Source organism: Acipenser ruthenus, chromosome 16 (genome assembly GCF_902713425.1).
Source record: "Acipenser ruthenus chromosome 16, fAciRut3.2 maternal haplotype, whole genome shotgun sequence".
Classification (NCBI taxonomy): domain Eukaryota; kingdom Metazoa; phylum Chordata; class Actinopteri; order Acipenseriformes; family Acipenseridae; genus Acipenser; species Acipenser ruthenus.
In genome coordinates, this window is record NC_081204.1 from 34,420,020 (window position 1) to 34,447,821 (window position 27,802).

General features: G+C 42.7%; 2 protein-coding genes across 6 annotated transcripts; both read right to left on the reverse strand.

Annotated features, from left to right (window-relative positions):
* Positions 1-502: 502 nt before the first annotated feature.
* On the reverse strand, positions 503-15,140 carry LOC117412651 (E3 ubiquitin-protein ligase RNF128-like). Of its 4 annotated transcripts, none has more exons than XM_058989568.1 (7): positions 14,434-15,140; positions 6,572-6,819; positions 4,707-4,778; positions 4,512-4,594; positions 3,058-3,154; positions 2,497-2,659; positions 503-2,104 (listed from the first exon to the last, which is right to left on the reverse strand). In XM_058989568.1, the coding sequence occupies exons 1-7, from the start codon at positions 14,840-14,842 to the stop codon at positions 1,986-1,988; spliced, it is 1,191 nt and encodes a 396-aa protein (XP_058845551.1). In that variant the 5' UTR covers positions 14,843-15,140; the 3' UTR covers positions 503-1,985. The 4 variants fall into 4 exon arrangements, with proteins under 4 accessions (XP_058845551.1, XP_058845550.1, XP_058845549.1 ...); XM_058989567.1 differs by having other exon boundaries at positions 2,497-2,662; positions 14,434-14,923; XM_058989566.1 differs by lacking the exon at positions 14,434-15,140 and adding an exon at positions 10,424-11,172.
* A 518-nt stretch (positions 15,141-15,658) lies between these two features.
* On the reverse strand, positions 15,659-25,964 carry LOC117411911 (RPA-related protein RADX-like). Of its 2 annotated transcripts, none has more exons than XM_058989564.1 (15): positions 24,834-25,964; positions 24,252-24,394; positions 23,803-23,995; positions 23,308-23,416; positions 23,122-23,213; positions 22,080-22,202; positions 21,525-21,626; positions 21,185-21,352; positions 20,825-20,979; positions 20,260-20,432; positions 20,050-20,097; positions 19,319-19,425; positions 18,198-18,494; positions 16,756-16,947; positions 15,659-16,221 (listed from the first exon to the last, which is right to left on the reverse strand). In XM_058989564.1, exons 1-15 carry the CDS (start codon positions 25,420-25,422, stop codon positions 16,082-16,084), a joined length of 2,631 nt encoding a protein of 876 aa, XP_058845547.1. In that variant the 5' UTR covers positions 25,423-25,964; the 3' UTR covers positions 15,659-16,081. The 2 variants fall into 2 exon arrangements, with proteins under 2 accessions (XP_058845547.1, XP_058845546.1); XM_058989563.1 differs by having other exon boundaries at positions 18,198-18,497.
* Between the last annotated feature and the right edge of the window lie 1,838 nt (positions 25,965-27,802).

The window sequence follows — 27,802 nt, forward strand, 5'->3', positions numbered from 1 at the left end:
TATGGGTTTCATGCAAACCCATCTCTGTATGTTCTCATGCCGCCTGTGCACCAGTTAACACTGTCATCATGCAAAATGTGTTCATTCTACAGGGTGATGCAAAACTTTTGGCCATAACTAGGTTAGTCCTCATTAATCAATCTAACTCGTTCCGATCCGTTAAACCAATTCCCGGGATCATGTGCTTGGTACGCCTCCGCGGTTAGTGCAGATCTTCTAATCCGCAGTGCAGTCCACTTGATGTGCCTGAATCACTGGTTCTGTAACCGACCCTTTAAGTGCCCTGATGCTTGTCATTAATTGATACACAGCCCAGTCAGACCAGTGTTTTACTGTATACCCTGCGAAGTGGAACAGGAGCTCCCCTGCAACAGCCCTGTTCTGTTCTACACAATCATCACAACCTGCCCGACATAGAATAAATGAGCAACTTTCCTAAATAAGAATCCTGCAGTTTCACAGAAAACCCCCACATGGACAGAACAAAAACACACACAAGCAGTTTAATAGTGAAGGAATTTATTTACAATTTGTTTGAGTGTGGATTTTACTTTATTATAAAGCTTTAATTATATGTACATCAGTTATCAAATACCCTACTCTTGACAGATAGATATAGCAGGAAAGAGAACTAATACGAAGTCTTTCTGATTGATAGAAATACTTTGGAGTACATGTCTAAGCCAGTCCACTGTGGTGCCGTAGCTATGTGGAAAGAGACGAAAAGGAGTCCCATCTTCCTGATCTCACAGTAACATTACAGATGAACGTCACAACAATATTACAATACAGAGGACAGCTTAAATAAAGTGCAGGCAGTCTGGATTTGGAAAAACAAAAACAAAAACAAAAAAAAACACATGTGGTTTCAAAAAGTTAAGGCAATCAAGTAAACAGATAAAGTGAATCAAACAAATGTAAGCCTGTGCTCAGGAATTGGACGCGCTTCGGTTACGTACCAAAATCGGTGCTGCTGTGCATTTTAAATGTGAAGCATAAAAACGATAAGGATACGAAGGACTCGCCAAAAAAAAAAAAAAGAAAAAAAACACACACACAATAAAACCCAGAATAGGTGTTATGAAGAACACAAACAAAGAACAGCTCTGCAGGGGGCAGCATTGCTGTTTTAAGCACAGGTGCCATTGCATCTTGTTCTGGTACCATAGCCCTGACTAAAGCAGACGCCTATTCAAATTTATTTAATGTATTTTTTTCTTTTATTTACAATAGTTACCAATATAATGCTTTTAAAATTAAACTGTATAGCTTTAAAACCAAAAGTTACTTTGTCCCTTACAGTATTGCTGATGCCCTTTTACTGCAAAACAGACCAATAGATTGAACCACAGGGGTGCCAGTTTGAACTGGACAGATCCCTCTCTGGAGGCAAAACGCTGGGACTGGTTTAAAAAAAAACACCCCCACACACAACCACCACCATTTGGACAAACCATATATAAACATTTAAGTTCACATGAACTTATCTAAACAGAGACAGGAACAATGTGTGCCACTTAAATGGCAAAGATTAGTTGATTCAGAACCATTAAAAAACACATTGCATTTATTACTGCTCCACGAATGTTTTTTTCGCAAAGCCTGAAATTTCAGTACGAGATAATTGTATAATAAATTTACATACAATTAAACAATAAAAATCCTTAAAAGCCCTTTAGCCTATGCAAACATGTCCACTTTCTAGTCATTCTATATACATGAAGCAAGTGCATAGAATATTAATAAAATAAAATCAATGCATGAGCAAAGGTTTTGCTTTTAGGGTTTTTATAAATTAGATCCTCGTTTTAACCATCTCAAACTCTAATACATCCCTGATTTAAGAGTAGGTCAAACCTACAGTTAATTATTGGTTTAGTGACATCAGCGTCACGATAGAGCATTTCCAGGAGATAAGGGTGCGACTGATTTGTGCGCCTGGTCCCATGGTAGCAGCATCCTGAAACTCCTGTGCATGAAGCAGCTCAGGTCTGGACTTGCTGCAGGTTGTCATAGCGAGGGGCACCTTCCTCCGTTTCAAAGGTGAGGTTGTCGTAGTGTGGGAGCACCTCCATCCTCACCACGCTGTTCGCTGGAATCGGATCTGATGTGCAGAAACAAAAGCAGCACTGGTTAATGTTTAGACGTGCCAAGGCAAAGACACCCAGACTTCAATCGATTTCACTACAAGGAGCAAAAAACTGTCTGAATTCTACCCATATGCCAGCCATACCGCACATCTACAATGCTACCACTGGGAGGACCCATCATGCATCTGCAACACACACAGCAAGCAGGAGGGAGTTGCTGTTCAAGGCTTGTCTTAAGAGCCAGATGCTTTATCACTCGCATTGCAATTTAGTAAACGATGGCAGTCACAATAGCAATAGTTTGGATGCCCTGCCTCAAAATGAGGTGCCGTCTTTCACTGTATAAATGATTAACATGCATGAAGTAGTTTTTTTTTTTTTTTTTAATCTCCCAGTCCACACTTACTCTCTTCCTCCAACACGCGCTCGTCCACTTCATGTACAGAGGCGTACCCCGATGAGGCGGTCTCACTGAGGCTATCCTCTGTGGGGAGCGGGGCGCTGCTTTCAGGGGCGCTGCTAAGCACTGGCACACTTTGAACTGGCTCACTAGCTTCCTCATCATCAGGCTGCTAAAAATGCAAAGAGGAACAGAAAAGGCCGTTAAGCAGAAGTAACCCGTTTAAAGAAGGCACTGCACTGAAGCACAATGCCGTACCAACGGCTTCAATAGTTTCATTTCATATCCACATTGAGGGTTTCATTAGCTCAGGATTTCTCGAGATACATGACACTGCATATTACATGTTTGAATGGCTCATTTTAATACACAGGTTTTAATCAAGTACCATCAATGCTGAGGATGCATTTATCCTGCTCCTCCAAGGACATTGAATAGACAGCCTTATTAAACATTTAAAAAAGACAGGACGGGTACACTATAGATCACGTGCACCGGGTTTAGGAGATGGCACTGTTATCATGCAATCAGTGAAGCATTAAACAGTCAGGGTTAACAGCAAGCTACCTCAATGCCCAGAGCCTTCAGGATGTCACATTTACACATGGGGCAGGTTCTGTGTTCCAGAAGCCAAGGGTCAATGCAGGTTTTGTGGAACAGGTGGCTGAAATAAAAGGAAAGCAAGGTTTTAAAACCACATTAAGAAAGCAAATGATTTAGCTTGGTCCACCTATATACAAACCAGATTGTTTTGCACCTTATTTCATTTTATTTTACAGCAAATGGTAGTTTTTAGTTGACTGGTCTGTGCCTTATAATTGAAAACAAGGGTACTATGGTCTGGAATTCTGCATAAAACAAAAATACCCACACAGCCAGAAGGCTTTACAGATAAGTTCATTGTTAAACTACAGTATATTGAAAGAAAGTGAAATATAAGAAAGTAAACATGCGTTTGTGCCCAAGGTGTTTGTTTCAAGATATGAACAGGCCAGGGTGAACCAAGAAGTGTTATAATGGGTGTGACCTGGTTAAGGACAAACTCTTATCAGTTATAAACACACACAGTGTGCAGCAGTCACACAGTGGTACAGAGGTACACGTCACAAGCCAGCACAATTTTCCTTTTCATTTTTCAATTTGTTTCCGTATGAGTCAAATGGGGGTCCAAGGGGAAATTCTGCAGCAAAGCAATTTGATATTTTTGACCAAGTCAAATCTTTCCTGGAATCCCCACGAGAGCGAGTCTCCTTTTGTTATATACATAGAGAAGTTACAGCAAAGAGCTTGTTTACAGAAAGTCCTTGGGGTAACCATCACCTGCTGCTGTTCAATACCACATGGTACACCCGAGCTGTACTGTTCTGAGAATAATCAGAACTGCCATCAGCAAGTACCATCTACCCAAGGAGGATCAACACCCACACTCCAGGCAGCTCAGAAGAAGCCCGCACAGTGCTTTACACTGGAGCTCCAATGCTTAACACAGCAGCCTCGGGTTGGGTGTAAAGGAGAATTCCACTGAACAGGCCAGCAAACCAGTTACAAGTATGCCCATGCACAGACAAGTCAACTTTAAAATGAGGTCCTTTCTGCACTGTTACTCTGTACGAGAGAGAACACACCTACAAAAGGGACATTTGTTTCAAGTCACCGAGGAGAGAACTCTACACGTGTTTAAGTACCAGGAACTGATTTGTTCTGGATAGTCACGCTTGTTTATTTTTCGGTCATCTTCGAAAGACTGTTAATAACTTTACTGCATGCTGTGAATTGAGAAGTTCAGGTAAATAGCTGATGAAACACTGGCGGGGTGACCCTGCCATACTAGTAAATAGTTGCCATGGAAACAAGGTGCACACAGCCAGGAAGGCAGAGAAATCTTTAAATAATGCATTGCCCCTTTAACAGTGAACACAACCCACTAAAAAGGGACCGGATGCAACAGACATGAGGTACTGTACTTGCCACTAAACTGCAAAGACAGCACCTACTAAACACCTGTCATGACCAACACATACTTGCAGGTTAATATGCGCACGACATCGTTCAGTTTGTAGACCTCGATGCAAACCGCACAGCTGTCCGCGTCTGCTCCAATCTCCTATTAAAAACACAAATAAATAAGACTTATTTCTTTCCATCTCATGTAACTCCAGCAGTACAGGCTTTGTCGAGCCCAACAAACCCAACTTTGAGTAAGATCACAAGTTTACCTTGTCGCCTGGCTTTAGAGTTCGGACCTCCAACTGGCCGATGGCTTTCTTGGCATCCGCTTTGAGCTGCTTCTGTAAAACAGCAGAAACACACCGATGAGAAATCAAGATCACACGAGGCTACATCACGTGTACAAACCTGCCTGCTTCACAACAGTGGCAAAGCATGAGAAGGAATGTGAACCAGTCTGCACTCCACAGACCCAGACCCCAGTGGAGAGCTTGTTACTGGCTAGATATCTCCCAGAATAAAAAACATTAACTCAGGGTCCTTTTTGTTTAGATGATCACCTTGATCATTTTAGAAGAACAAAAGCTAACCTTATTGCAATGGATTAGAGAAGTCTGTAAGGTACAGCAGGAGCACAAGAGCTGGATCTTTAAATGAGGGAACATCGAGTAACAACACTTCCTCTGGGAGTGTTTACTGACAAAGGAAACTGCTGTGATTACAGTGGATTCCAAAGGGGATTTCCACAGAAAAAGCAGGACACCTTAATGACTCCTGTGTGTTAGAGTAATCTCATTACAGGGCTGCGTGGTGTAGATTCAGGGATGATGCTGTGGGAAAATGACAGCTCTTTGTACAGTCCTGTGCCCCTCCTGTGTAAGTGTATAAAATCAACAATCAGTTCTTTACTTGAGTAACAGCTGATAACATGGACTATGCTGCCTCACTATGACCGAAGGAAACTAAACTCCTAATGGATGAAGTGACAGTGTGACACACCCTCTATTGCATGCACCCATTTTCCATCTAAAACTACATATAGGTGGCATGTGCCAAGGCAAGAGTATTGCTGTTATTTAACATTCATCCAACAGACGACAGATCAGGACACAGACTGTTTATATTAAACTTGCATGTCAACAAGCTAAGCATGCCGCCATGGGGGAGGGGGAGCATATTTTAGCATTAATCTACATTCAATTTTCTCCTCAAAAACTTAATTCAAGTGCCAGAATTGACCAGCTTCCAGGAGCAGTGGGCGAGCAATACTACAGTTTCTTTCAAGATCCTCGTCTCCAGACAATGGAGCCACTTTGACGTCTTAAGTTGCGTTCTGCATTCTGTTCTAAGAACGCTGGCTCAATCTCAGTAGGGTTGGAATTAGTCCTGGAGTAGTACTACTTGGTAATTTCTACTGGACAGACAGTGTCTTTAAAATAAATGGCTGGGAGAGCTGTTCAAACTCAGCTAAAGGTTTATCTGTACATGCTAACTCGATTCCCAACCCACACAGCCTCCATGGAAACCAACTCATTCTCTAGCCCTGCTTTGGGATTAAGGGGAACACCTTACATAGACAGGTAACCTTAGCAACACCAGCTGCAACTTCCAGTTAATTCCCCTGATGTGTCCCAAGCCTTCTTGGTAAGCATTGGGTTACCCATGGACAAGCAGTCTGAGACAACCCCTCTCCACCACTGTGGTTTACATACAAATGTTTACATAACAGCGCTTTCCTCTTGTCAAATGGAAATAGCAGTTGCAAATAAAGGAGTTTGAGGTCAGCGGCGTCTTGGACTTATGTGCTGTATTTATCACAAAAGAACTGCTACAGTAAATAGAACAGCTTCAAAGATCATCCAGTTGCTGAAGGTCATCAACAAACCCCTCCCCCTCCCTCCAGTTTGTGTTTGCAGCAGCGCTACGTCTCTCTAAAGTCAGCTTCTGCTACAACCACCACCAGTGCAGGCTTGGTCCACAGTGTGCGCAAGTATATACAGCCTCAGCAAGGGAACAAGCCCAGAAGACAGCCAAGCAGGGATTCATGGATTGCGTTCGCTCCTGAAGTCCTATAGGGTAGCCATTTAAGTGTAGCTAGAGATTCTCAAGACGCAGTACAGAGCAAAGTGAATACCTGTCTCCTGTTCAGCGCTCTGGAGGTGTGGAGCCGACGGGCAGAGTAGAAGATGAAGTATCCCACGGTGGCAGCGGTGACGATGAAGAAGGAGATGGAGATGAAGAAAACCGAGTAGTGGCTCATCCAGGGGCCATGCTGCTTGCCCACCTTGATGGTCAGGGTGACCTGGATCCCGCTGTGGATCAGCTGCATGATCTCCATGCCCTTGCTGTTGCCAACCATGATGGCGACTGTGTCCTTCGCCCCTGGGAAAGAATGACCAGGTTAGGAATACCGGAGGAGTAACAGTGGTGTGGGGTGGGGTGGGGTGGGGGGGCGCAGGTTCAAACAGTGAATCTCAAAACCCATCCACGACAATCAGGCTAGGAACACCAGAGGACTGACAGTGCTTGGGGGGGCAAACTACGAATCGCCTCAAAAGCCATCCACTACAATAATCTTTATTAAAGCTTCGACTGTGGAGGCCAGTACAAGAACACACATTAATAAAAAATAAAAAAAGAAATCGGAAAACGAAAGATCTTTTGGTTTTCATTTTCTTCTCAATGAGTCCAGATCGCTATCTGCACACATTTGCAAGGGATCTGCACTGAAGTTGTTTGACTGGTTTTCCATAGTGTTAAATAAAAAAAACAAAAAAAACAACAACAACAACACACACACTTATATTACTCACTTCTGTGGCAGCAATCAATAAAGCACCCTCTAGCGAGCCGGGCGCCTGCACACACCCAGATGAAGAGTTAACCCATCACACACACCCCCACACTTAACCCATCACACACTTAACCCATCACACACCCACACCCACACCCACACTTAACCCATCACACACACACACCTAATGCCCTGAAGCCGAACTCATTCACCCCACAGAGCCGACTGAATTCAGAAAGATGGCTAGTGGAGGGCAGCGAGGTGCAAAAGAAACCAAAGCCGGAGCACAGGCATACAAAATACAAACTAAATAAATATACATCAATTGTTTTATGCATCAGCAGTTTATACATCCTGCTCTTAAACATGAAATACATTCAAAGACGAAAGCAGAAATGTATTTCTTTAATTTTAAAGGGGCTGCGTCTCAAGAATGAAGCCAGGACAGTGGAGCCCGCTTCATAATAAGACAAGCAGCACACGGTTCAAGAGTTTAAGGAACGAAAGCAAACAGATGTGATCTGCCTGATGAAGCAGCACATTGTTAACACAACACAGTTTCCTGATCAGCAAGCAAATGTATTCTTCCAGTATTTGTTTATGTGAATGTTACAGCAGGTGTGGTTGCGCATTCACAAAAGCAGCACTGTTCACAAGCTGGGGTAGATAAAATGAATAGGGAAGAGAGTGGATTAGCCAAATTTAATTCTCATTTGATTAGTGTCTAGCAATCTCACTGGAGCGTGTGCTCGCTTTTAAAAGTAAATGTTAGGGAGGTGGAGGAGTTTGACAAAGGGCTACGATGCAGAAAGATGATTCAGGGTTAAATATGAGCAATGCATGTTAAGACAGAGACTGTGGCACAAGGGAGAGGTTTGTGAACGTCACACACAGTACACTAGAGGGTACAGACTGGAGGAACTGCAGACCAACCTTTGCATGAGCAGTTTACAGTACATCACAACCCCATGCTCGCTTCTCGCAGTGAAAGGGAAGCTAGACAGATTGAGTCCACAAGCTCACACCAGTACTCTATCCTGACTGGAAGACACAGGAACAGGCTGCTTAAAGAGCTACCACTAAACACTAGCAACATCACGTTTGGATTGTAAAGGTTAGTCAACAAGCCCACAGTGTACTTTGTACTGAAATACTGGCAATGCGGTTCACAGTACCAACTATACCTTATAAGGATGTCTTTGCAAAGACATTGACTTTGGGCTGCAAACAATACTTCCATCCACACTGATCCAACTGCTTCAGCTTAATTACTCTAGTTACCAAGTGTCTAATTGGGGTAGTGGTGGATTAAGGGAAGTTTTATGTGCAATGCCACAAACAGGAAGTAAAAACTTCTAAAACAAGCATTGTGGTTTTCTATGTTTGTCACACAGTACAGAGCTGTATAAAGCTGCAAATTAAAATAGCTTCCCTTTTCTCATGGTACCATACCCCTAAGCATTTAACCTAGACTGCATGAACTCACTAAACATCTGATATCTACTGTAAAGTTCTTAAACCAACAAAACTGTTTAGTTGGTGCAGAGCATGTTCTATGGTCACGGAGCAAACCAAGGTGCACTATGAATTAGCTGTACGTTTGAGATTGTGATCACCAAAAACGAAGAGTCCTTAAATGGTAAGCTTCTCCATCGTGTGGATTTCAAAGTTAAGCAGTTCACAAACTTGCTTGGCAGCACCACAGGACAGTGAGTGATTCAAATAAGCTCCCTTTGAGAACAGTCAGTGTGGTGTAGCCTCTAGACTTAACCAGCAAGAGGAAACTTCCTCCAGGGCTCGTCCATTTGTTGCTTTTTCTTTATCCAAACAGCCGTATATAATTTGGAGATCTTAGCCTTGCACCCACCCCCCCATGAACAGCAACATAAACCCAGGGGAGTTTCCAGCACGAACAATTACACTTTAATCTGTTTACACCTTTCTTCTACCATGGCAGCCCCAACAGGTTTATCTCCATGGTGGAAAGCAATTGACTCACCAGCCCCTTCAGCATTACACACACACTCACTTTACTGGTTTGTTTAAAGCTCATAACTAAAACGTGACTCCCTATGCAACTTTTCTAGGACTCCCAATACTAGCTACAGTATTATGAATCAATATTGCAAAATCAACCAGCTTTCTTAGGTTATCCAGATCTCTATGGGTTCAAAAGGAAAAACTATCATACAAGTAGTAGCTAGACCTATACAGATGTAGAGAGCCTGAAATATTCGGATTATGAGAGATATGTGATGAACTGAAATGCTGCTTTCTCCTTTTCAGGCAGAATCTCCAAGAGTAATGTTTTTGTTCTCTTGCAAAGCAGAAGGCGTGTGGGAGTTGAATGAACGGCTGTTAAGGTCACAGTGGGAGAAGAGAACTGTCAGTATTCTCATGCGATTAATTCAGACTTCGCGCTGTATATCAAAACGTTAAAGATCATAGACTTATGCAACAGGTACCAAACACAGCATTATATCATGCAGTAAAAACCTCTCTAGCAAGCCCTGTCGAGGCACCAACAAAATGTGGCCCTAATATCGAGGTGGCCTTCAGAGATGCCACTTTTTATCTATATGAACAATTAACATTACGAGTTTATCAAAATACTACTATGGGTTTATAAAATGTTACGATTAACCGTTAAACATGGGACTTACCGTTTGATTGCACTTGTTGCTACAGTATTGTTTTCACATTAGTAGAATGCGCACGCAATGCTATTTATTAAACGTCCTCTTACCGAAGACCACCCTTTTCATAGTATTGCAGATAAACAGTTCCGAAACAGCAATATCAACGTGAAAAGGAAGGATTTAAAACTGAGGGGCAACAGTTAGCATCCCGGACCTTAAAATAAAATTATACATTTCCTTTTATTTATTTATAGTATTGTAAATGGTCTCTACTTATATTTTAAAAAGTCCGGGCTCCAGATAATTTAAGAAACTGCCCGTTGAATATGCTCCTAACTAGTTAAATTGTTCCTGACAACCCAACATGTAACTAATGAATGACCTACAGACTCAGGCTGGACCGACACAGTGTACTTTATCAACAGCCAAGTCAAGCGCCTCACCCTTTCCAACAGAGCTTTCAATTACATAATTAAAGTGTGGAGAGACTCCGCCCACAGGCTGAATGCTTTAGAAACGAAACGCTACACTAACATCGCCAGGAGTGACTTACCTGGGTGATACATTTCAATGACTTCATTTCCCAAAGTGGGGTAGTTAAAGATTACCACCGCAACAGCACCCCGAAAACCAGCCTGCGTGATTTTCTCGGTAAATGTACATCCATTTCCCCGCTGAACCAAGGCTATCCACTTTTTCTTTGCATATTCGGGTACATCATACACGGTGTGTTCCGAGCAGCCGTGCAGCGGGTCTGGCAAAACCACTATCCCGTTCGCGTTGGTAATGTCCGAATTCTGTCCATAGAGTCCACTTTCCTCATCCTCCCACACTGTCTTGTTGGTCTGCGGATCGACGAAGGAAATGTTCACATAAGCGGTCCACAATGAACTCGCGTTGGAGCCGTGCAGGCAAGTGAAATAGAAAATGCAAACCAGGAGAAGCCAGCAGCACACGCTTCGCTTGCCGTGAAAACTCATAGTGACGAAATCAAATGTTAAAAAAAAAAGTTAGATACACGACCAAATGTTGATCTAAACCCCACAAAACACGCTCCAGCACCACGACCCACAGTAACTCAGTCTGAGTGTGTTATGGTCTCGTCTCGTCTCTGCTCTGCACCTGCTTTTTATTTAACTCTGACTAGTGTCCTTCGGCAGCTGTTCACAACTTTTCAGTTTGCGAAAACCTTTCCTCTGCCCAATAAATGAGGTCGAACGGAATTTGAACACGCCTGTTTTCTTAAAGCGACAACGACTCGAGTTGCCAATCGGGAATTGCAAACAGTACATTATGTTGATCACAAGGTATAGCCTAAGTTCCTACTACAGTATTGTGCAGACTGTCACTTTTATCGGGGTTTCACGTGATTTTTCAGCGAGTGTTACATTGGCCCGGTTCATAGCCATGACTCCTCATAATGCGATAACAGCCCATTTAAAGACCTTTGCGCTTTCACCTCGCCCCTGGACTGAGTCACAGTTAAGGGGACCAGCCGGTGTTGTCGTGTAAGTCTGCGTCTCGGTATCGACTAGTGTTGACAAAACAAAGATGAATCCAGATTGTGTTACTACTTTATACAAAAGATAACACGTTTGAGATGAGGGTTAAAAATAAACAATACCAAATAAGTTTAAACTAATTCTTAGGTTAGTTTATTTTCAATTGACCTACAAATAACAACATGCATTAAATATATCTTACGTTCATGCTTTTTAGACATTTTTGTTTTTTATCAGACCTAATTCGAACAGTAGACAATAAAATAAATAAGTCGTATAGCTGCTTAAAAGACGCTTAATACTTTCAATCGCAGTCCTTCTCAGTGTCTTCTAGTCGAAACGTTTGTCTTTGAATTATTGGGTTTCTTAGTATTTACAAAAGGACACTTTTGACTGGATAACAAAAAAAAAAACAATTGCGCTTTAAAACTCTTTGGAAACGTAACTGTGCAGAACATTCCTCCGACGGTGCTATTTGTAAATAAGCATATCATTGTTTGATAAAGAAACACCTGCTGCTGGGCTGGTAGCTGATAAGATCTCACTTAGACTAGTCCAAAGTGGCTCATTTAACAAAACAAAACAAAAAAGCGCTGCTCCCAACAGGTTCCAGTTCACACAACCAAACTGCCTCGTTCCAGTTACAGGCAGGAATCGGGGTGCGAATGGGAGAAATGCAAGACATTTAAATGCATGTTTCGAGTTCTTTCTAAAGCAAAACAAAAAACCACCCAACACCGAAACTAACCAGCATTCCGGGTTTTGTTATTGTCGTGAGACCTTAACAGTAACGAATTCAAATGACATGCGTTAGACCTTACCTTAAAAAAATAAAGAAGATTGCATACACAGTGATTTAATATGAACATTTTATATGACGATTTAATGCTGTACTGCGATTATTAAAATCAGGGATGGGACGGTAATAATAATAATAATAATAATGATGTGAGATACGGATCTTCTTCCCTCTGCTGGTGCGGTACAGAATGTTACATATTACTGTTAGCCCGTGTTATTATGCAACATGTTTATTTGATTTTTTTAAAGCTGCTTCCTCAATCGGCGACATGTATATTTGATTAAAACCCTTATTGATAGACTATTGCAATTAAAACATGTAACTAGTTCTATATACTGTGTGGGTGTGTGTGTATATTAAAATTTTATATATAATTTCAAAGTTTTGGCAGAGTTCAGACAAACTGGTTTAAAATTTGAAATAATGTAATAAAAAAAAGTCGTGACTAAGGAGGAAATGCACACACACACACACACAGCTGCGGTATTTACATAGTCATTGTGATTGCTATTCTACCTGTAGCCAGTGTTGAAGTACCCTTTACTTAGCAGGGAAGGGCCAGTGTAAAATCAACAGTTTATTCTTCCCAGGGGGGCCGGTTTCTTTTATTGACTTTATAATCTGTTTTTCCCCTTTGCCTTTACTGGCGGCATTCTATATAACCAGACAATTGCATTCCTTCACTTTGACAGCTCTGACCTGGAAGGCGCATGTAGGTCACATGCTCCGACTGCAGCTAGACTGCTGGACTGAGCTGGAACAACACCACCACAGGAAGTGAGCAAGAAGCAAGCAGCATCAGGAACTTTACAAATAAATAAATAAATAAATAAAGCGAAACCACTGTGAAATAATCACCCCACGTGCTGGGGAATGGGTTGTCATTTTGCCTAATTAAGTTATAGAACTGAAAAAGGAAACACTCCTCTTTTGAGTATGCACCAGAACAGGACAAAAATATACATTTATACATGTTTTGGAAAATGTGACTGCCAGAATTAAATATTTATTATGGGAGTGTTCTCCCCTATTACAGAACTACCCTAGGCTGCATTTACAGAAACGACTCGTCCATTGCCACATTCATATTTGCCCATGTGTATTGAATTCTATGTAGGCCCACTTGCGCAGTTCAGATCATTTTAAGATCATTTCCCCTCCTATGCACTCATTTTTTAAACTCCAGTATGCTGTTTCGAATCATGAGACGTGATAAATAAGCTGCTCTTTTTTGATTTTCCACAGTTGTCGGAAACCACACGACCAGTATCTTTGCATGGTAAATGGAGGCTGCATAATTTAATGCACTGATTGCATTAAATTAAAACACAGTGCCACATGTAAACCTTTGCTTTGTTAAAACACTGACTCCTCTTAGGAAATACAATTGCTAAAATATTTATAAAAAATAAAAACAAAACTTGCCAAATTACCAGTAATGCTGTACACAGGATTATTTGAAATCGAGAGGATTTTAAAAACAATGCAAAATAAAAATGAAATGAAATGCAAAATAAAGAACCTCTCGGTATTGAAATCCCTCATGTGCTTATTGTGGTTATCCATGGGGTTGTTAATTTACTTATTAACCCTTTCAGTTCTGAATTAGTTTTGTCAAGCTGAAGAATGCAAAATGAAGTGACGTAGTTCAAAAGGAACTCCTTTATTGAGTACACGAGAACAGGACAACAAAAACATTGGTAAATGGGACTTTAAAGTCCTGTCAGTACTGTGGCTCATACCCACTGGTCAGTTCTAATGAACCTTCCACTGTTGTGATACAGGGCTCTCCCCTGTCATGCTGGCATTCTTCTACTTGAATAGCTTTCTCAGCAGGCAACAGAGGAACAAAAGAGGGCCTGGGGTAGGTGCCGGTGCTGGTAATTTAATATACCAGCACCTGGCTGCATTTAATACCATCCCTGAAACCTGTGACTTAGCAGTTCTGTGTCTTGTCATCTCAGATCTAGCAAACACGTAACAGAATATTCTAATTGCCATTAAAACAAGGTCGAAGGGCCCAATTGAGACTCTTTGAAAAGCAGCCTGCCGCGGTGCACTGCTGTGTGCCTGTGGGTCTCAGATTGCGATTCTTACTACTGGGGGGTTTTCTTTTGGGGGTGAGAGATTTTGAGTACCTTCTAAACCCGAGTCTGCTAGTTAATCCATAAATAGGCTGTGGTGAGGGGGCAGCAAGTGGTGCTTACACCTCGCCTGTTGTTGCATTGGATACTGTTACTATAGCTACCTTCCACTCACCATTATGCACCATGGGTCTCGTCTCGTCGCCTGTGCCATGTACATTAAAGATGACCACAGCCGAGGCTCCGTTCCTCACCGCTACCTCGATCTTGTCTGTAAACGTGCAGTTCCCTCTTTCTATCAGAGCGATCCAGGGGGCTTCAGAAACGTTGAAGTGAGTGTCTGCTTCACAGGCGTCCAGATCCAGAGAGCTGGGAATGCCCACCACTCCAGAGGCCCCGTGGAGCGGGGAGTCCAGACCATAGAGCCCACACTCACACACCTCGCTCACAGTCTCCGTGCTACCTGGGCTCCTATAGCTAATCTCCAACAAGGCTGTCCAAACCACAGAGGCTCCGGCGGGGGACTGGAAAACGAACACAACAAACCAAAGCAATAGAAAGCAACAACCATTCTTGCGGCCCATTCTGCACTTGTTTTGTTTTATATATGGGGAGAGATCCTGTAAAGACGAGTTCAGTCCCACTCTGATCTTGCGCTTGCACTGCGAGAGCAGCTCTTGTTGAGAGTAAGCCGATACCTTCCCTAGTAATATAAACCTTGTTTGCGTCAGCTGCAGTGTTCCTTGTTATCTTAGTGAACCTTGATCCGCTTTTAGAGCCCTGTATTTAAAGAGAACTTCACTTCAAGTCCCAGGAACATACAAAGAGGGAAGTAAGCCTGTGAAATATTGCAGTGCCTAGGTGTACACTCAGTCAAAGACAATCTCTCTCTCGACAGGATGTTTAACAATCCTTGGGCAATTCTGTGGCTTAATAGAAAAAAAAAAAGTGCTTGGGCTTTATGTCATTTCTGATGCTTTCTTCTGTTTTGAACAGCTTACCTCATTATTAGAAGACGCTGTTTAGATCTTACTGCTTGAATTCGTTACTTTGATGTGAACAAACGACTGGTTGCTTTGAATCTACTGCAATAATATATATATATTATTGATATAGCGACATATTGATAAGACTCAAAGGGTTCAGGATTTGGGAATCAGTACTGGTTTGTTGCATTGGATTCTGTGGCTCATACCCACTGGTCAGTTCTAATGAACCTTCCACTCCCCTGTCATGCTGGCATTCTTCTACCTGGAGATTTGGGTGTTTAGAAAGTAAGTTTACCACATCAATGCACCATATCACTGATGTGGTAAACTTACTTTCTAAACACCCTGTATATACACACATGTACATCTATGTCTATATCTGCATCTAGAGAGAGAGAATTCAAAAATAGCTTTACGTCAGCTTTCCAGTGAAACTGCAGAACACAGATGGGATGTATTTATACATTTCAATTACATTTCAATTACAGTTTTTTTTTTTTTTTTAAAGCTTTTTATACTAGTGCATCACTTTTAATGTCATTCAAGTACACTGTCAGTGTTACAAAACTAGAGCTATATATAAAAGAAATGAAAATAAATACAAAAAGAAAACCCAACAGGCTCACTCACAACAAAAACACTGTGAATACTGATTGAAAAACAAAAGAACAGCAGAAATACTGTACCAAACATTCATGACATACTTGTCTGGGAGCTGCCGAAAGCAGATGGAACAAAGAAACGTGCTGTTCTTAACCGTGTTCGGACACAGTGACACACACTGGCCAGTCGATTCTCGTAAAGAAGTTTCATATCCTTGTGGAAAATCGCTTCTTAAACCTTCACTGCAATATCAGTTAGCCTGTAGAGTTTGTTGAGAAAAACCTCCACCTGGCCTCCTCCGAGTTGGTAAAGGTCTAGAAGGCAGATGACTTGCACTCTGTCCAGGCTCCCTGCCGTCTGCATGATCGCACCTGAAGGAAACACAAGCATGACCCAGGTCTGCAATCGAAACTAGCACTCAGCATTCTTCCTATTTCAGCAGCGTAACTCAAAAGATGGGATTCATAAATTGATTTGATCTCTCTCAACGCAGATCTCTGTCCACTACACGTCACTAAGAGCTGGGTAGAGAGGATATTCGCTCATCCATAGATACCCACCTGGAAATGGCAACTAAACCTTACAAAACTGAACAAAACGCTGTACATGGAATTGTAATATTGCACTGTGCACAGACTGTACTGAACGCTGTACATGGAATTGTAATATTGCACTGTGCACAGACTGTACTGAACGCTGTACATGGAATTGTAATATTGCACTGTGCACAGACTCTACTGAACGCTGTACATGGAATTGTAATATTGCACTGTGCACAGACTCTACTGGAGGAGTGAGGATGGCTGCTTTGGATTGAAATATTTAGAGGATTAGTCTCAATAATTTTGTGGCACCTCTCACATTTCCACCGACTACAGTTGCAGAAGCCCTGCCCAGGCTCTTACCTGGAGAGGGGAAGCTTTGCCGAGCCCCACCCCAGCCTGCGGTGCCTGTGCTCTCCGGGGAGACAAACCCCTCTGTCAGGCAGGAGAGCAGCGTGTTGTCATGGGGTGCCTGGGGCCGACCCACCCTCCTGGGATCATCAGGAGACATCACAGGCAGGAACACAGCGTCTACGGCCACCTGCTGGTTTACTCCTGAAAGAGCAAGAGAGAAGTGGGAGAACAGCATTCCAGTCACTGTGCCCTCGTTTAGAACACAACGTTCTGACAAAGAACACTTATGTAATACATTGGGAGAGAAGAAAGAAAGGGTGGAGCGGGGTCAAGAGTGAACATTCTACAGTGAACACACACACACACACACACGATTCACAGTGACCGTGTCACATACACGATTCACAGTGACAGTGTCACACACACACGATTCACAGTAACAGTGTCACACACACACGATTCAGTGACCGTGTCACACACACACACACACACACACACACACGATTCACAGTGACCGTGTCACACACACACGATTCACAGTGAGTGTCACACACACACACGATTCACAGTGACAGTGTCACACACACACGATTCACAGTGACAGTGTCACACACACACACACACATGATTCACAGTGACCGTGTCACACACACACACGATTCACAGTGACAGTGTCACACACACGATTCACAGTGACAGTGTCACACACACACACGATTCACAGTGACAGTGTCACACACACACACACACACGATTCACAGTGACCGTGTCACACACACACACGATTCACAGTGACCGTGTCACACACACACACGATTCAGTGACCGTGTCACACACACACGATTCAGTGACCGTGTCACACACACACACACACGATTCAGTGACCGTGTCACACACACACACGATTCACAGTAACAGTGTCACACACACACACACGATTCACAGTGACCGTGTCACACACACACACGATTCACAGTGACCGTGTCACACACACACACGATTCACAGTGACCGTGTCACACACATACGATTCCAGTCATCTCTGGAAGATCCAGTAGCTACACTCACAGAGACGTGTGTTGTTATAATAAATATTCCAACAGGTTTCATGACTCGCAAAGTTCAAACATAATGCAAGTCAAAACAATTGTGACACATGGGGTCCTGTTTGAAAGAAAGCGCCCAAGGAAACTGGGACCTCCTGAAGCTATATAAATAACAAGACCTCCTTTAGGGCTGCTAACCAAGGATTTAAGATCCTCTTATTATCACTTCAATATGATCGCTGTCTCCCCACCTCTCCCCTTTCTTCTACTGAATGTCTTTTTACTGCAGCACAATTTTAACGTACTGTAACTGAACAAAACAGCACTGTAATTGTAATTGCAATTCCAGCAAACAATCCTGCTGCAATCGTAATATAATACAGCCCAGCCCTGGTCTGCTACCTACCCATTATTGTCACTACGTAGTATCCATGGTTGCAAACAGGGATGAACTCTTCTATATCACAAGCTGTGGCAGCTGCTGGAGGCGGCTGCCACTTGGCTGGGTGAAGGTTATGCTGCTGCATTAGAAACTCTCTGCGCTTGTAGTCAAACTTGCGAGGAACGCTTGCAGAGTGCAGGCTGTGATTGAGGTGCACAGACAGGTGCTGCTGCACAGCTGACCAGACTCCACACTCCCAGGAGGGGCTGGGTACTTCCTCCAGAGTCACCACCGCAAGCGTGTCACTGCTGCTCTGGCAATCTGCTGCAAACAAAATACATTCAGTGGCCAGGACTAACTTCAACAGAGAGCACACAATTACATACGAATACAGGAGGCTATTCGACCATCGGTCTGAGTTGGGTTACTAATCCAGCTGATTAGAGGTGTAATGATTCATTGCATACGGATGAATCGCGATCCTTTCTTTACATAACAGATCGTATCACAACAGAGCTCATTATAGTTCACCAAGTGGCTTCTGAACGAAGAATCAGTGTGTTTTGTAGTTGGTATGAATACTCTCCCTAACTCATTGAATTTTTGTCTTTTCCCACACTAGTCAGTCATTAACTGATCATTTGATCTTATTATGCATTATGCAAGTAGCTCATCAGGACCATCGCAGGTATCGCAATCAAATCGTATCGCGACCTGCACATCATGAAACGTACTGTATCGCATCATGACAATATTGTATCATTACACCCCCACAAATGACCCCAGGACATTACGGCTCTCAAAGGACTGCAATGAATCAGCAGAAGCCCTCTGTCCTCAATCTGTCTCTACTCAACTCAACTCCCTGGTGCGTTCTCTTGCCCTGCTTTCTGTGCTGAGCTTAAAATTGGGACTGGTGTTGACTTTGTTGAACCCTTCTATTTTCTAGGCTAAATAGTTTGGCTCAACATATCCCACGTAACCCACATCCAACTCATCGCTGGGCTCTCTCCAAAGCTGCATTATCTTTTTTCTTTCAGTGTGGAGACCAAGATTAAATAGCAAGTGTTGTCTCAGATGACTGAGTTGAATGTCATTTTGAATACAGAGTTTAAACGAATCCACAAGAAGATTAATCCCAGTACCTGGGTCAGGCTGCTCGGAGTCATCCTGCTGTGGGCGGCTCCTCTTCCTTGGGTCAGCCTGAACTGTCTTCTCATCTGTAGGAGCATCCTGTTCCGATTTAGTGACTCTGAAAAGATTTGTGAAAAAACAAATTAAAACGAAGTGTCCAAAACTTGCTATTTTTACTCCAGCCAGTATTCAAGCTCTTTACAAGGGGGAACCAGGTATCAGCAGGAATCAGATGCTGGTTCTCGGTTGACCTGTTTTCTAAGTGCTGCTGTGTATACATGGTCATAAATACAGAACCATCCACCTTATCACACTAACCCTGTAAATACTGCTGATTCACTCGTCTGTTTTACTGAGCACATTTATGACTCCATATAAGTACATGGCTTCTTTTTTTATTGCTTTACTACTGTGCAGTGTTCATGGAAAATAACAGCGATGAGCAGAGATCTTCCTCGTCCATGTGAAAGCTAATGTCGTGCTACATTAGAGGGGAGTGCAGTCTCCTGAAAGTTTATTTTTTTAGGTTTGTTTTCAACCTTCTCTTCCAATAGAAAAATCAGAGAAACTACAGGACTGATGACATGTTTCAAAACCCTGCTCCATACCTGATCTGTTATCTGGTTATCAATATTGTGACCACATGAGATAACAGACCAAGAGTTATTCAACAGGCTTATCCAATGCTTCTTATTCACAGGGTTAGTTGCATATATGTAATATTGTAAATGGCTTTTTGAACCTTCGTGTTTGACTGGCGGCTCCTGTGCAATACCGGCGCTTGGTCACCCTGAAACCAAGAAAGAAGGAATTTATTTCACATGCAATGCATAGACATCTTCTTACTTAAAAAGTGTCCCAAGTCGAGTCAACATTTTTATTGCAAAAAGCCGCCTTCTGTTTCTTAATCCAAAAAAAAAAAAAAAAAAAAAGCAAGTCAAAGAAAAACTACCTTAAGTTGTAGGGGCACCTGCTTCGTTTCGCTGCAGTGCCCGTGGTGCGGTTATTCTGCTCCCCTGATTCAGACAGCGGGGTGCTAGCTCCTGCCCAGGCCGCTGGGGCTCCTTGGTGAGCCTGGTCTCGGAGCTCCTGGGTTTCAGAGGAGGACGCTGCCGCTGGCACAGGCTGAACCAGAAACAAACAATTTGAGATAAGCTCACGTGTTGGGTGTCCACACCACATTTACAAGGACAAGATTTAAAAAACAATACAGCATTGCAAACACATACAGAGGGTCCTCATACCTGAGGAATACATGAATCCACCTTTAAATACATCTGCTTAAAAATCAGCAGTGTCAGGTTATACATAGCCGTGTTCACCACGCAGAGTGTGACAGACAGGGAATGAAGATGCATCCCGTCTCCCCAGTAAAAAGCCTATAAAGTGACTGCATGTCTGTAAGGTGCTGCACTGCTGGTAGGGGAGTACCATGAAGAAACCATAACATCATGGTCTAAGGCACTGCGTCTGAAACTCATCTCACGCTGCAGACTGTTTGGCTGCTCCTCACCCACCTGCTCGGGCTGCCCCCTGGACGCCCCCCGTGCTGCTGGCCAGGCCACGTAGCGCACAGCAGCGATGAAGCCCTGCACTGCGAGACACCGGTGCTCCCGGTAATGCAGCTCCTCCATCTCCTGCTGCAGCTCACTGGTAGAGGTCAGGGACGGAGCTGTGTGAGCAAACAGAACTTCATAGGCAAGGATGTAATAATGCAGGGAAAGGAAAAGGGAAGGCTGGGGTTCTCTGACAATGTTGTTTACTCGAGTAATTTGCATAATTCTCTAGGCTAATCAAGCTCGTATCAACCTGGAATGGGAGATACTGCTGTGTAACAGGAGTCTTGTTTCCATCCCTGGAGTTGGGAAAGCTCTCACCTTCGCTGTCGTCACTGCTTGGTGTAAACGTGTCCGGAGAATGGGGGAAGCGGTAGTATCCTCCGATCACAGTCTTCCGCAGCAGGGCTTCCTCGCTTAGGGTTTTAGTCCACTTGATAAAGCTCTTCACTCTGGGATGGGAGACGTATGGCTGGCCCCTGTGATATCCTGTAGTGATGGGACAAGCTACTAGCTTCTACAGCATATAATACTGCACGTACCTCCCTCTCCATCTAAACGAAGGTTTTACATGCAACACTGGTACATCTTTCATATAAAACACAGCTCTTAAATTACAGAGATACAAATCAACTGAAAATACACTGTGTCCTAAACTTACCTGCACAATATACCTGGGACTCATTGGAAGACGTGAGGTAGTTCATAGTATGGCCACGAGCTTCCCCAACCACCCTCATCTGTGTGCAGACTAGGTATGACACTGTCGGGGTGACACGGAGAGAAAGACAGTTCTACAGGTCTAACACTGCAGCATGCATTCCTAGCACAGGGGTTATAAAGAAATGCTAACCTACTTCTGTCCAGCATGAAGCTGCAGTATATTCACATGTGTTTCATCACACTCATTTTCATCTCATTAGTGACTGATTGATAAAGCAGGGTGCATCCCCCCCTTACTTTACATGATCTCTTTATCTCACCTGTTTAAAAGCTAAAGACAGCACCCTTTTAGAGTGCTGCATCACAGCACTGCTCATTAGCACTCAATCTATTGCTTCAGTGAGCAGACTAACTATTTTTCATATCCAGTGCTGCTGATTTTAGAATCTATCCTACTGTACAGTTATTAAAGCTCCTCATTTGTGGAATAATTTTCATGATGCATCCTTTATGCTTATGCTTCTTTAGCAAAGGAGGAAAAAAAATCATTTACTTGGGTAAATATTACTAAAAGCTTCAGGCTGTGACGAGGCGAAAATCTCCAGTATAAACGGCTGCTCTGTCGTATCATCCACAATATGGACCCAGCGGTATGTCCAGTAACGTTCAGCTTCATCTGAACAAACGTATAAAAAGACAAGCATGACAATGTAAGTATCCATGACAATGTAAGTATCCTCAAGTCACTTAACCTCCTTGTGCTCCATCTTTCGGGTGAGATGTAATTGTAAGTGACTCTGCAGCTGATGCATAGTTCACACACCCTAGTCTCTGTAAGTCACCTTGGATAAAGGTGTCTGCTAAATAAATAAACAAATAATAATAATAATAATAATATGTAAAACAGTGTGGTTCACATATTGATAAAGTGTATGTTTTCCCTGTCAGTAACATCTGCTCCATATTGATTGCTTCTGTTTCTAACCAGCTTGCATAAATATTGTGTGTACAGAAGAGGATAGGGTTCAGTGAATTGGGATATGACTACAGCATGTGAAACATATTACTGAGAAGCAGACACTGGGGATCGAAACCTTTTTTCATTGAACTTTACAAAGTTTATTTTAGTATTTTGAAATGTTTTAAATGACCCTTCCGAATGACTTTGTTTTTCATGGTGTGTCCCTCACACTAACAGTTAAAATGACTAGATAAACCTAACCCCTAGTTCAAGTCCTGGTTGCAGTTTGAGGCATTAATCTGCAAGATCAATAATGGAAGCTCAAGAACATTCTGTGCTGCCAGTGTGCCGAGACCCAGCTGAGCCACACCTTCTTGCTTGCCTCTTTCATACTGTAGCTGCCTCTGTAGTTACATGCAGATGACATGCTTCATATTGCGTGGAGCTTAATGTAAACACACAAGACTCTTTTTAATCGCTCACATCTCCCCACGAAGGTCACCAGGCCAATGATGTCACAGGTGTCTCCTGGAGAGAGACTGTCCAGTTGACACCTGTCTCCTTCCTGTCTGCTTAATGTTCTCTGCAACACTAACAACATCATTTCAAGTTCAACTGCAATAAACGTGCTGACCTTTCTTTTTGATTCGCTCACATCTCCCCACGAAGGTCACCAGGCCAATGACATCACAGGTGTCTCCTGGAGAGAGATTGTCCAGTTGACACCTGCAAGAGGAAAATGGAGCATGCTCCTAAACAGATCTTCTACACCGAAATGCACGTTTAATGTTTTAAAGGAACGAACCACAAAATGCAATACCTGGTGACAAACTTGTAGGTGATATCTGGTAATTTCCATTCGGGTTTCACAGCCTCCTGTGGGATTATGGTGATTTTACCTGCGGGAGCCAGTGTATTCACACTGATTTCTACGAAAGAGTGCGATCGTGGGTTTAAGAATTCATTCACAAAACAACCTGAACACAGAACTCTTATACATTCTAGTCATACAGTATTCAAATATCAGATTTTGAGTTAACTTAGTACATCCACACAGCCTTTACTTGTTTTGAACGACAATGATGTCAGACAGGCAGAGCAGCTGTCCGTCTGGCTCTGTAAATACCGGGTATTAAAAACAGAAACATTGACTGAATTTTCAACCCCCTATTTATCTCTACTTTGGAAACAACATTTCTGAAGGGAGAGCTTTCCTATTTCTTAAAACAGCTTCTCAAGCTTCAACCTGCATGCACTGCACTCAGTGCAAGCCAACGAGAGGGACAGGAAGGGGAGAGTGAGGAGGGTACAGTACCTGTTGATCTGAGCACGGTCATGCTGGGGTCTGCTGGGGTGGGCTGTGTCCTCGACCCAAAGGCCTGTTTCATGGCGTAGTTCTCGACCAGGATCACAGTGCCCACGTGCAGCTTTTGGTACCACTCCGGACACATTCCGTTCCACAGCACCATGGACATCAGGCCTGTGCAGTCTGCAACCTCAAAGTACGCCTGGAACACAGAGCACACGACCTGCTCCCTCAACAAGCAACAGAGCTGCAAACCTGAGGAAATCTATTTAACAAATGGTACCTAGCACAGGGCAGACAGCTTTATTATTCAGATAATTCAGGACATGCACATATTTTAAATCTATATATAGTATGGTCTTTGAAATATAGGCACGTTCCAAAATGACATGTAAAATGCAAGCAAGGACAGACAATGTTTTCTGTAGAATAGGGTGAGCCTCTAACAAGCGTCTTACCTGGTAAGGAATGTCAATCCTCCCGTCAGGTTTCCCGAAGAATCTCAGTCTGGACTTGTACATGACCCTGACGAGCACAGGTGGAAACCTTGACGTGCATCCCCAGAACAACTCCAAGTCGCACAAGTGAATGCCCCTGGACACTGAGAGAGAACACACCCACTCAGCTTTATAATACATCGCTTTACACATCACAAAGCGGGGCCTGGGAAATAAACACATGTGCTCGTCCTGAACGGGGCCTCTGTACTTCTAATCACACACACACACATTATATATATATAAGATGTAAACCCATCCACTCCCAAATATGTGTTCATGTACTTTTCAGTATACTGTATAGGTATATGCTTTCTCAAAAAAAAAGTCTGTAATTAACGTTTTTCACAACAAAGTTCTTAACATATAAACCTAGAATTTATTAACTGTTAAAACACGCACACTCTACTTGTAACTAACCTGCCGGCTACAGAAACGTGTGTCTGGTTAGACTTAGTCCAACTTTTTTCCTAACGGCGTCCCTAACACAACTAAACGCATCTACTGCTAGTAATCCCGCCAGAGAATAACAAGTCCACTTACAGTTACACTCAAGTGCCTGGCCATTGCTTGGAGGTGCGATGTCACATTTCCATAACACTCCGTAGGGATCGTCGTTGTTCCAAAGCGGTAAGTAATGTTTCTTCTCCACCTTGAGAGGTCCGTCGCTGTGGGCTAACACATTCCTCACCCTGCTTGTAAAGAAGGGGAGGCTCCCCACATCCTCTTGGGTCAGTGTTTGGAGAAGAGGCGAGCGCTCACTCCCGAACTCTATGCCCTCTATTAAGACGCAGCCCGGGCGCAGGCACTTCTCGTTGTATAGGAAAGAGCACTGGACGATTCTGATTTCCACCCCAGTCCGCAGGACGCACTTGTGCACCAGCGAGTTGAGTTCGGGTGCCAGCTGACACTTGGCCCGGTACACGCCATCAGTTACGGTCACGTCGTAACTGTAGTAGCAGGTGGTGGTCGGTTTATTCACACTCGGCCCTGGTACGGCCACATACCTCTCAACGGCCACAACGCTCACACACCCCGCGTCGTGGGTTCTCAGCCTCAGCGTACTCGAGGATAAAAGTTTGTCAAAAGCAGTAGCTATCTCTGATGTCGTCTGCTTCAAAGAGGCTGCCATACTTGCAGACTGATAAGGTGCACAGCAATAGCTCCCAACTGAATTCTGCAAGTTTATCGCCGAAAAGAAATACTGTCTGCAACAAAGTTAGCAGCGCTGCAGGGTTTTAAAAATGTGTACGCTGAATGCATGTCGTGCAGGGGACCGTTTAGGCTTAGATCACATTGTTAAAATGTTCACAGCGGGTAATGTAATGTAAATGGGACGATAAACATTTAAAAAAAACAAAAACAGAATCAAAGCCATTCAACCGCCGTCACGGGTACTGCAGAAAGTCAAACCAACTTTAACAAATACCACGCCAACAAACGTTGTTTTTCAAAGTCGATTAGTCAGTGTCATCCACCACATTATAAAGTTTGTCATGCAAGTTTACCCATGTACTTCCTGCTTCGCGCGGAATCTGATTAGATTTTTGTCTGTTTCTTTCTTTTGTACATTTCACTAGGATATCCTTTTCTCCATTGTTGTTGTTTTGTTTATGATGACGAGTAACCTACTGTTGCTGCGTCGGGATGGCGGAAGATTTGAAAATTGCTGAGTTAAAGGGAGGGTGCGTGGAAGTAAAAATTACCGTTCTGCCGACAGAAATTTAAAACGCTTTACCATCAACGAACCGCTAGGTGGCACACAGTTGGAGCTTATTTTTGGTGATACAGTATCCAGATAACTTAATTAACAGCGGTTTCTTTTTTGGTTTATTAAGAGTATTACAAATTAATTTAAAACTAAACACACATATCAATTGACTATTGAATACACAGGCGCTGGATTATTGGAAAACAATGAAATATGTGGGTGTCAAATATATTTACTGAGGTTTTCCCAATATTTGATGATGTGTTAAAACAAGCTCAAGCACACACACACACACACACACACACACACACACACACACACACACACACACACACACACACACACACACACACACTGAAGAGAATATTTTGCTGCTTTTTGACAGATACAATTGACACAAGTCAAACACTTTAGTTAGTGTTCAGGGGTCCTTTAGGGGGGTAAATGAATCCAAGAAATAACATATTTTGAAATACATTTTGTACAAAAACCTTGCAATAAATGTTTACAAAACTCCATGGCTTGTTCAAAGTTCTCAAAGAGTACCAGCTATGTGATCATTCACGGGTGATCAATACTAAAAAAACCTTCCCTTTAAAGGGACCCCTTTAAAGTTACTGTGGTCTGGCTGGACCCCCCTCCCCCTGTAACCTATCCCAGTGGGTCCCCACCCCTGATTTAAGAACCAGTGCTCTAAAGAAACATACTACGACCCTTAACATTTCTATAGTACTTCCATGCATTCACCTGGCTACGTTTTTCAAAGCACTGTTTAGCTATTTATAAACAAAGCATGGTTCTTAAAGAACATCCTTAAAACAGTCCTTAAGTATAGTTAATAACATGTTCAAATATTGTTAATATTGCATGTAGGCCCACACCTTTGAATTAAATGCCCTTTTTATACATGTATTGTTACTGTAGAATCAATTAGTATAATATCTGCTCTCTCTGTCACTAAACCTGCCTCTTTTCAACATCCACGTCCTAATCCCTTTCACAGTCACATTCACCGTACAGACAAACACAGCAACTCCACTTGTTTTTTTGAGTTCTTTCTAAACGTGATGGCTGTCAGATATTCAGTTGCTATTACACAGCAGATCGTGTTTAAACTCTCCTCTTATCCCCAGAATCCAGGGCAGCCGTGTGGAGTAGTGGTCAGGGCTCTGGACTCTGGACCGGAGGGTCGTGGGTTCAATCCCAAGTGGGGACACTGCTGCTGTACCCTTGAGCAAGGTGCTTTACCTAGATTGCTCCAGTAAAAACCCAACTGTATAAATGGGTAATTGTATGTAAAAATAATGTGTAAAAAAATAATGTAATTGTATGTAAAAATAATGTGATATCTTGTAACAATTGTAAGTTGGATCAGTGAATATGAACTACAGAATTCAACCTGGATCAGTGAATATGAACTACAGAATTCAACCTGGATCAGTGAATATGAACTACAGAATTCAACCTGGATCAGTCTTCATCAGTTCAGTAACATTTTTTTATTTGTATTTTTGTAAAATGTTAGGGAACTGGGTTCTTAGGGGTTCTTAGCTGACATTATTATTATTATTATTATTATTATTATTATTATTATTATTATTATTATTACTTATTTCATAGCAGATGCCCTTATCCAGGGTGATTTACAATTGTGACATAAACATGAACTGAAACTTTGCTCTGTATCAAATGCTTAGTGCATCCTATCCATTAAAGACGCATACTAGTCAAGTGTGACACATTTACTTGTTTATATTGCTGATAATAAATGTCAATCTCTGAGCTAACAAACAGTGATAGT

Bases quoted from the DNA above. Each gene is read 5' to 3' on its own strand.
- LOC117412651 (XM_058989565.1), bottom strand. From the start codon at position 10,850: ATGAGTTTTCACGGCAAGCGAAGCGTGTGCTGCTGGCTTCTCCTGGTT. The intron at 4,779-6,571 runs GTATTCACTTTG...GCTGTTTTACAG, and splicing joins GAGCGCTGAACAGGAGACAG to AAGCAGCTCAAAGCGGATGC. The intron at 4,595-4,706 runs GTAAACTTGTGA...TGTTTTTAATAG, and splicing joins CTCTAAAGCCAGGCGACAAG to GAGATTGGAGCAGACGCGGA.
- LOC117411911 (XM_058989563.1), bottom strand. From the start codon at position 25,422: ATGGCAGCCTCTTTGAAGCAGACGACATCAGAGATAGCTACTGCTTTT. The intron at 20,980-21,184 runs GTGAGAGCTTTC...TTGCTCACACAG, and splicing joins AAGCAGTGACGACAGCGAAG to CTCCGTCCCTGACCTCTACC. The intron at 16,222-16,755 runs GTAAGAGCCTGG...TGTTTCCTTCAG, and splicing joins GCAAAGCTTCCCCTCTCCAG to GTGCGATCATGCAGACGGCA.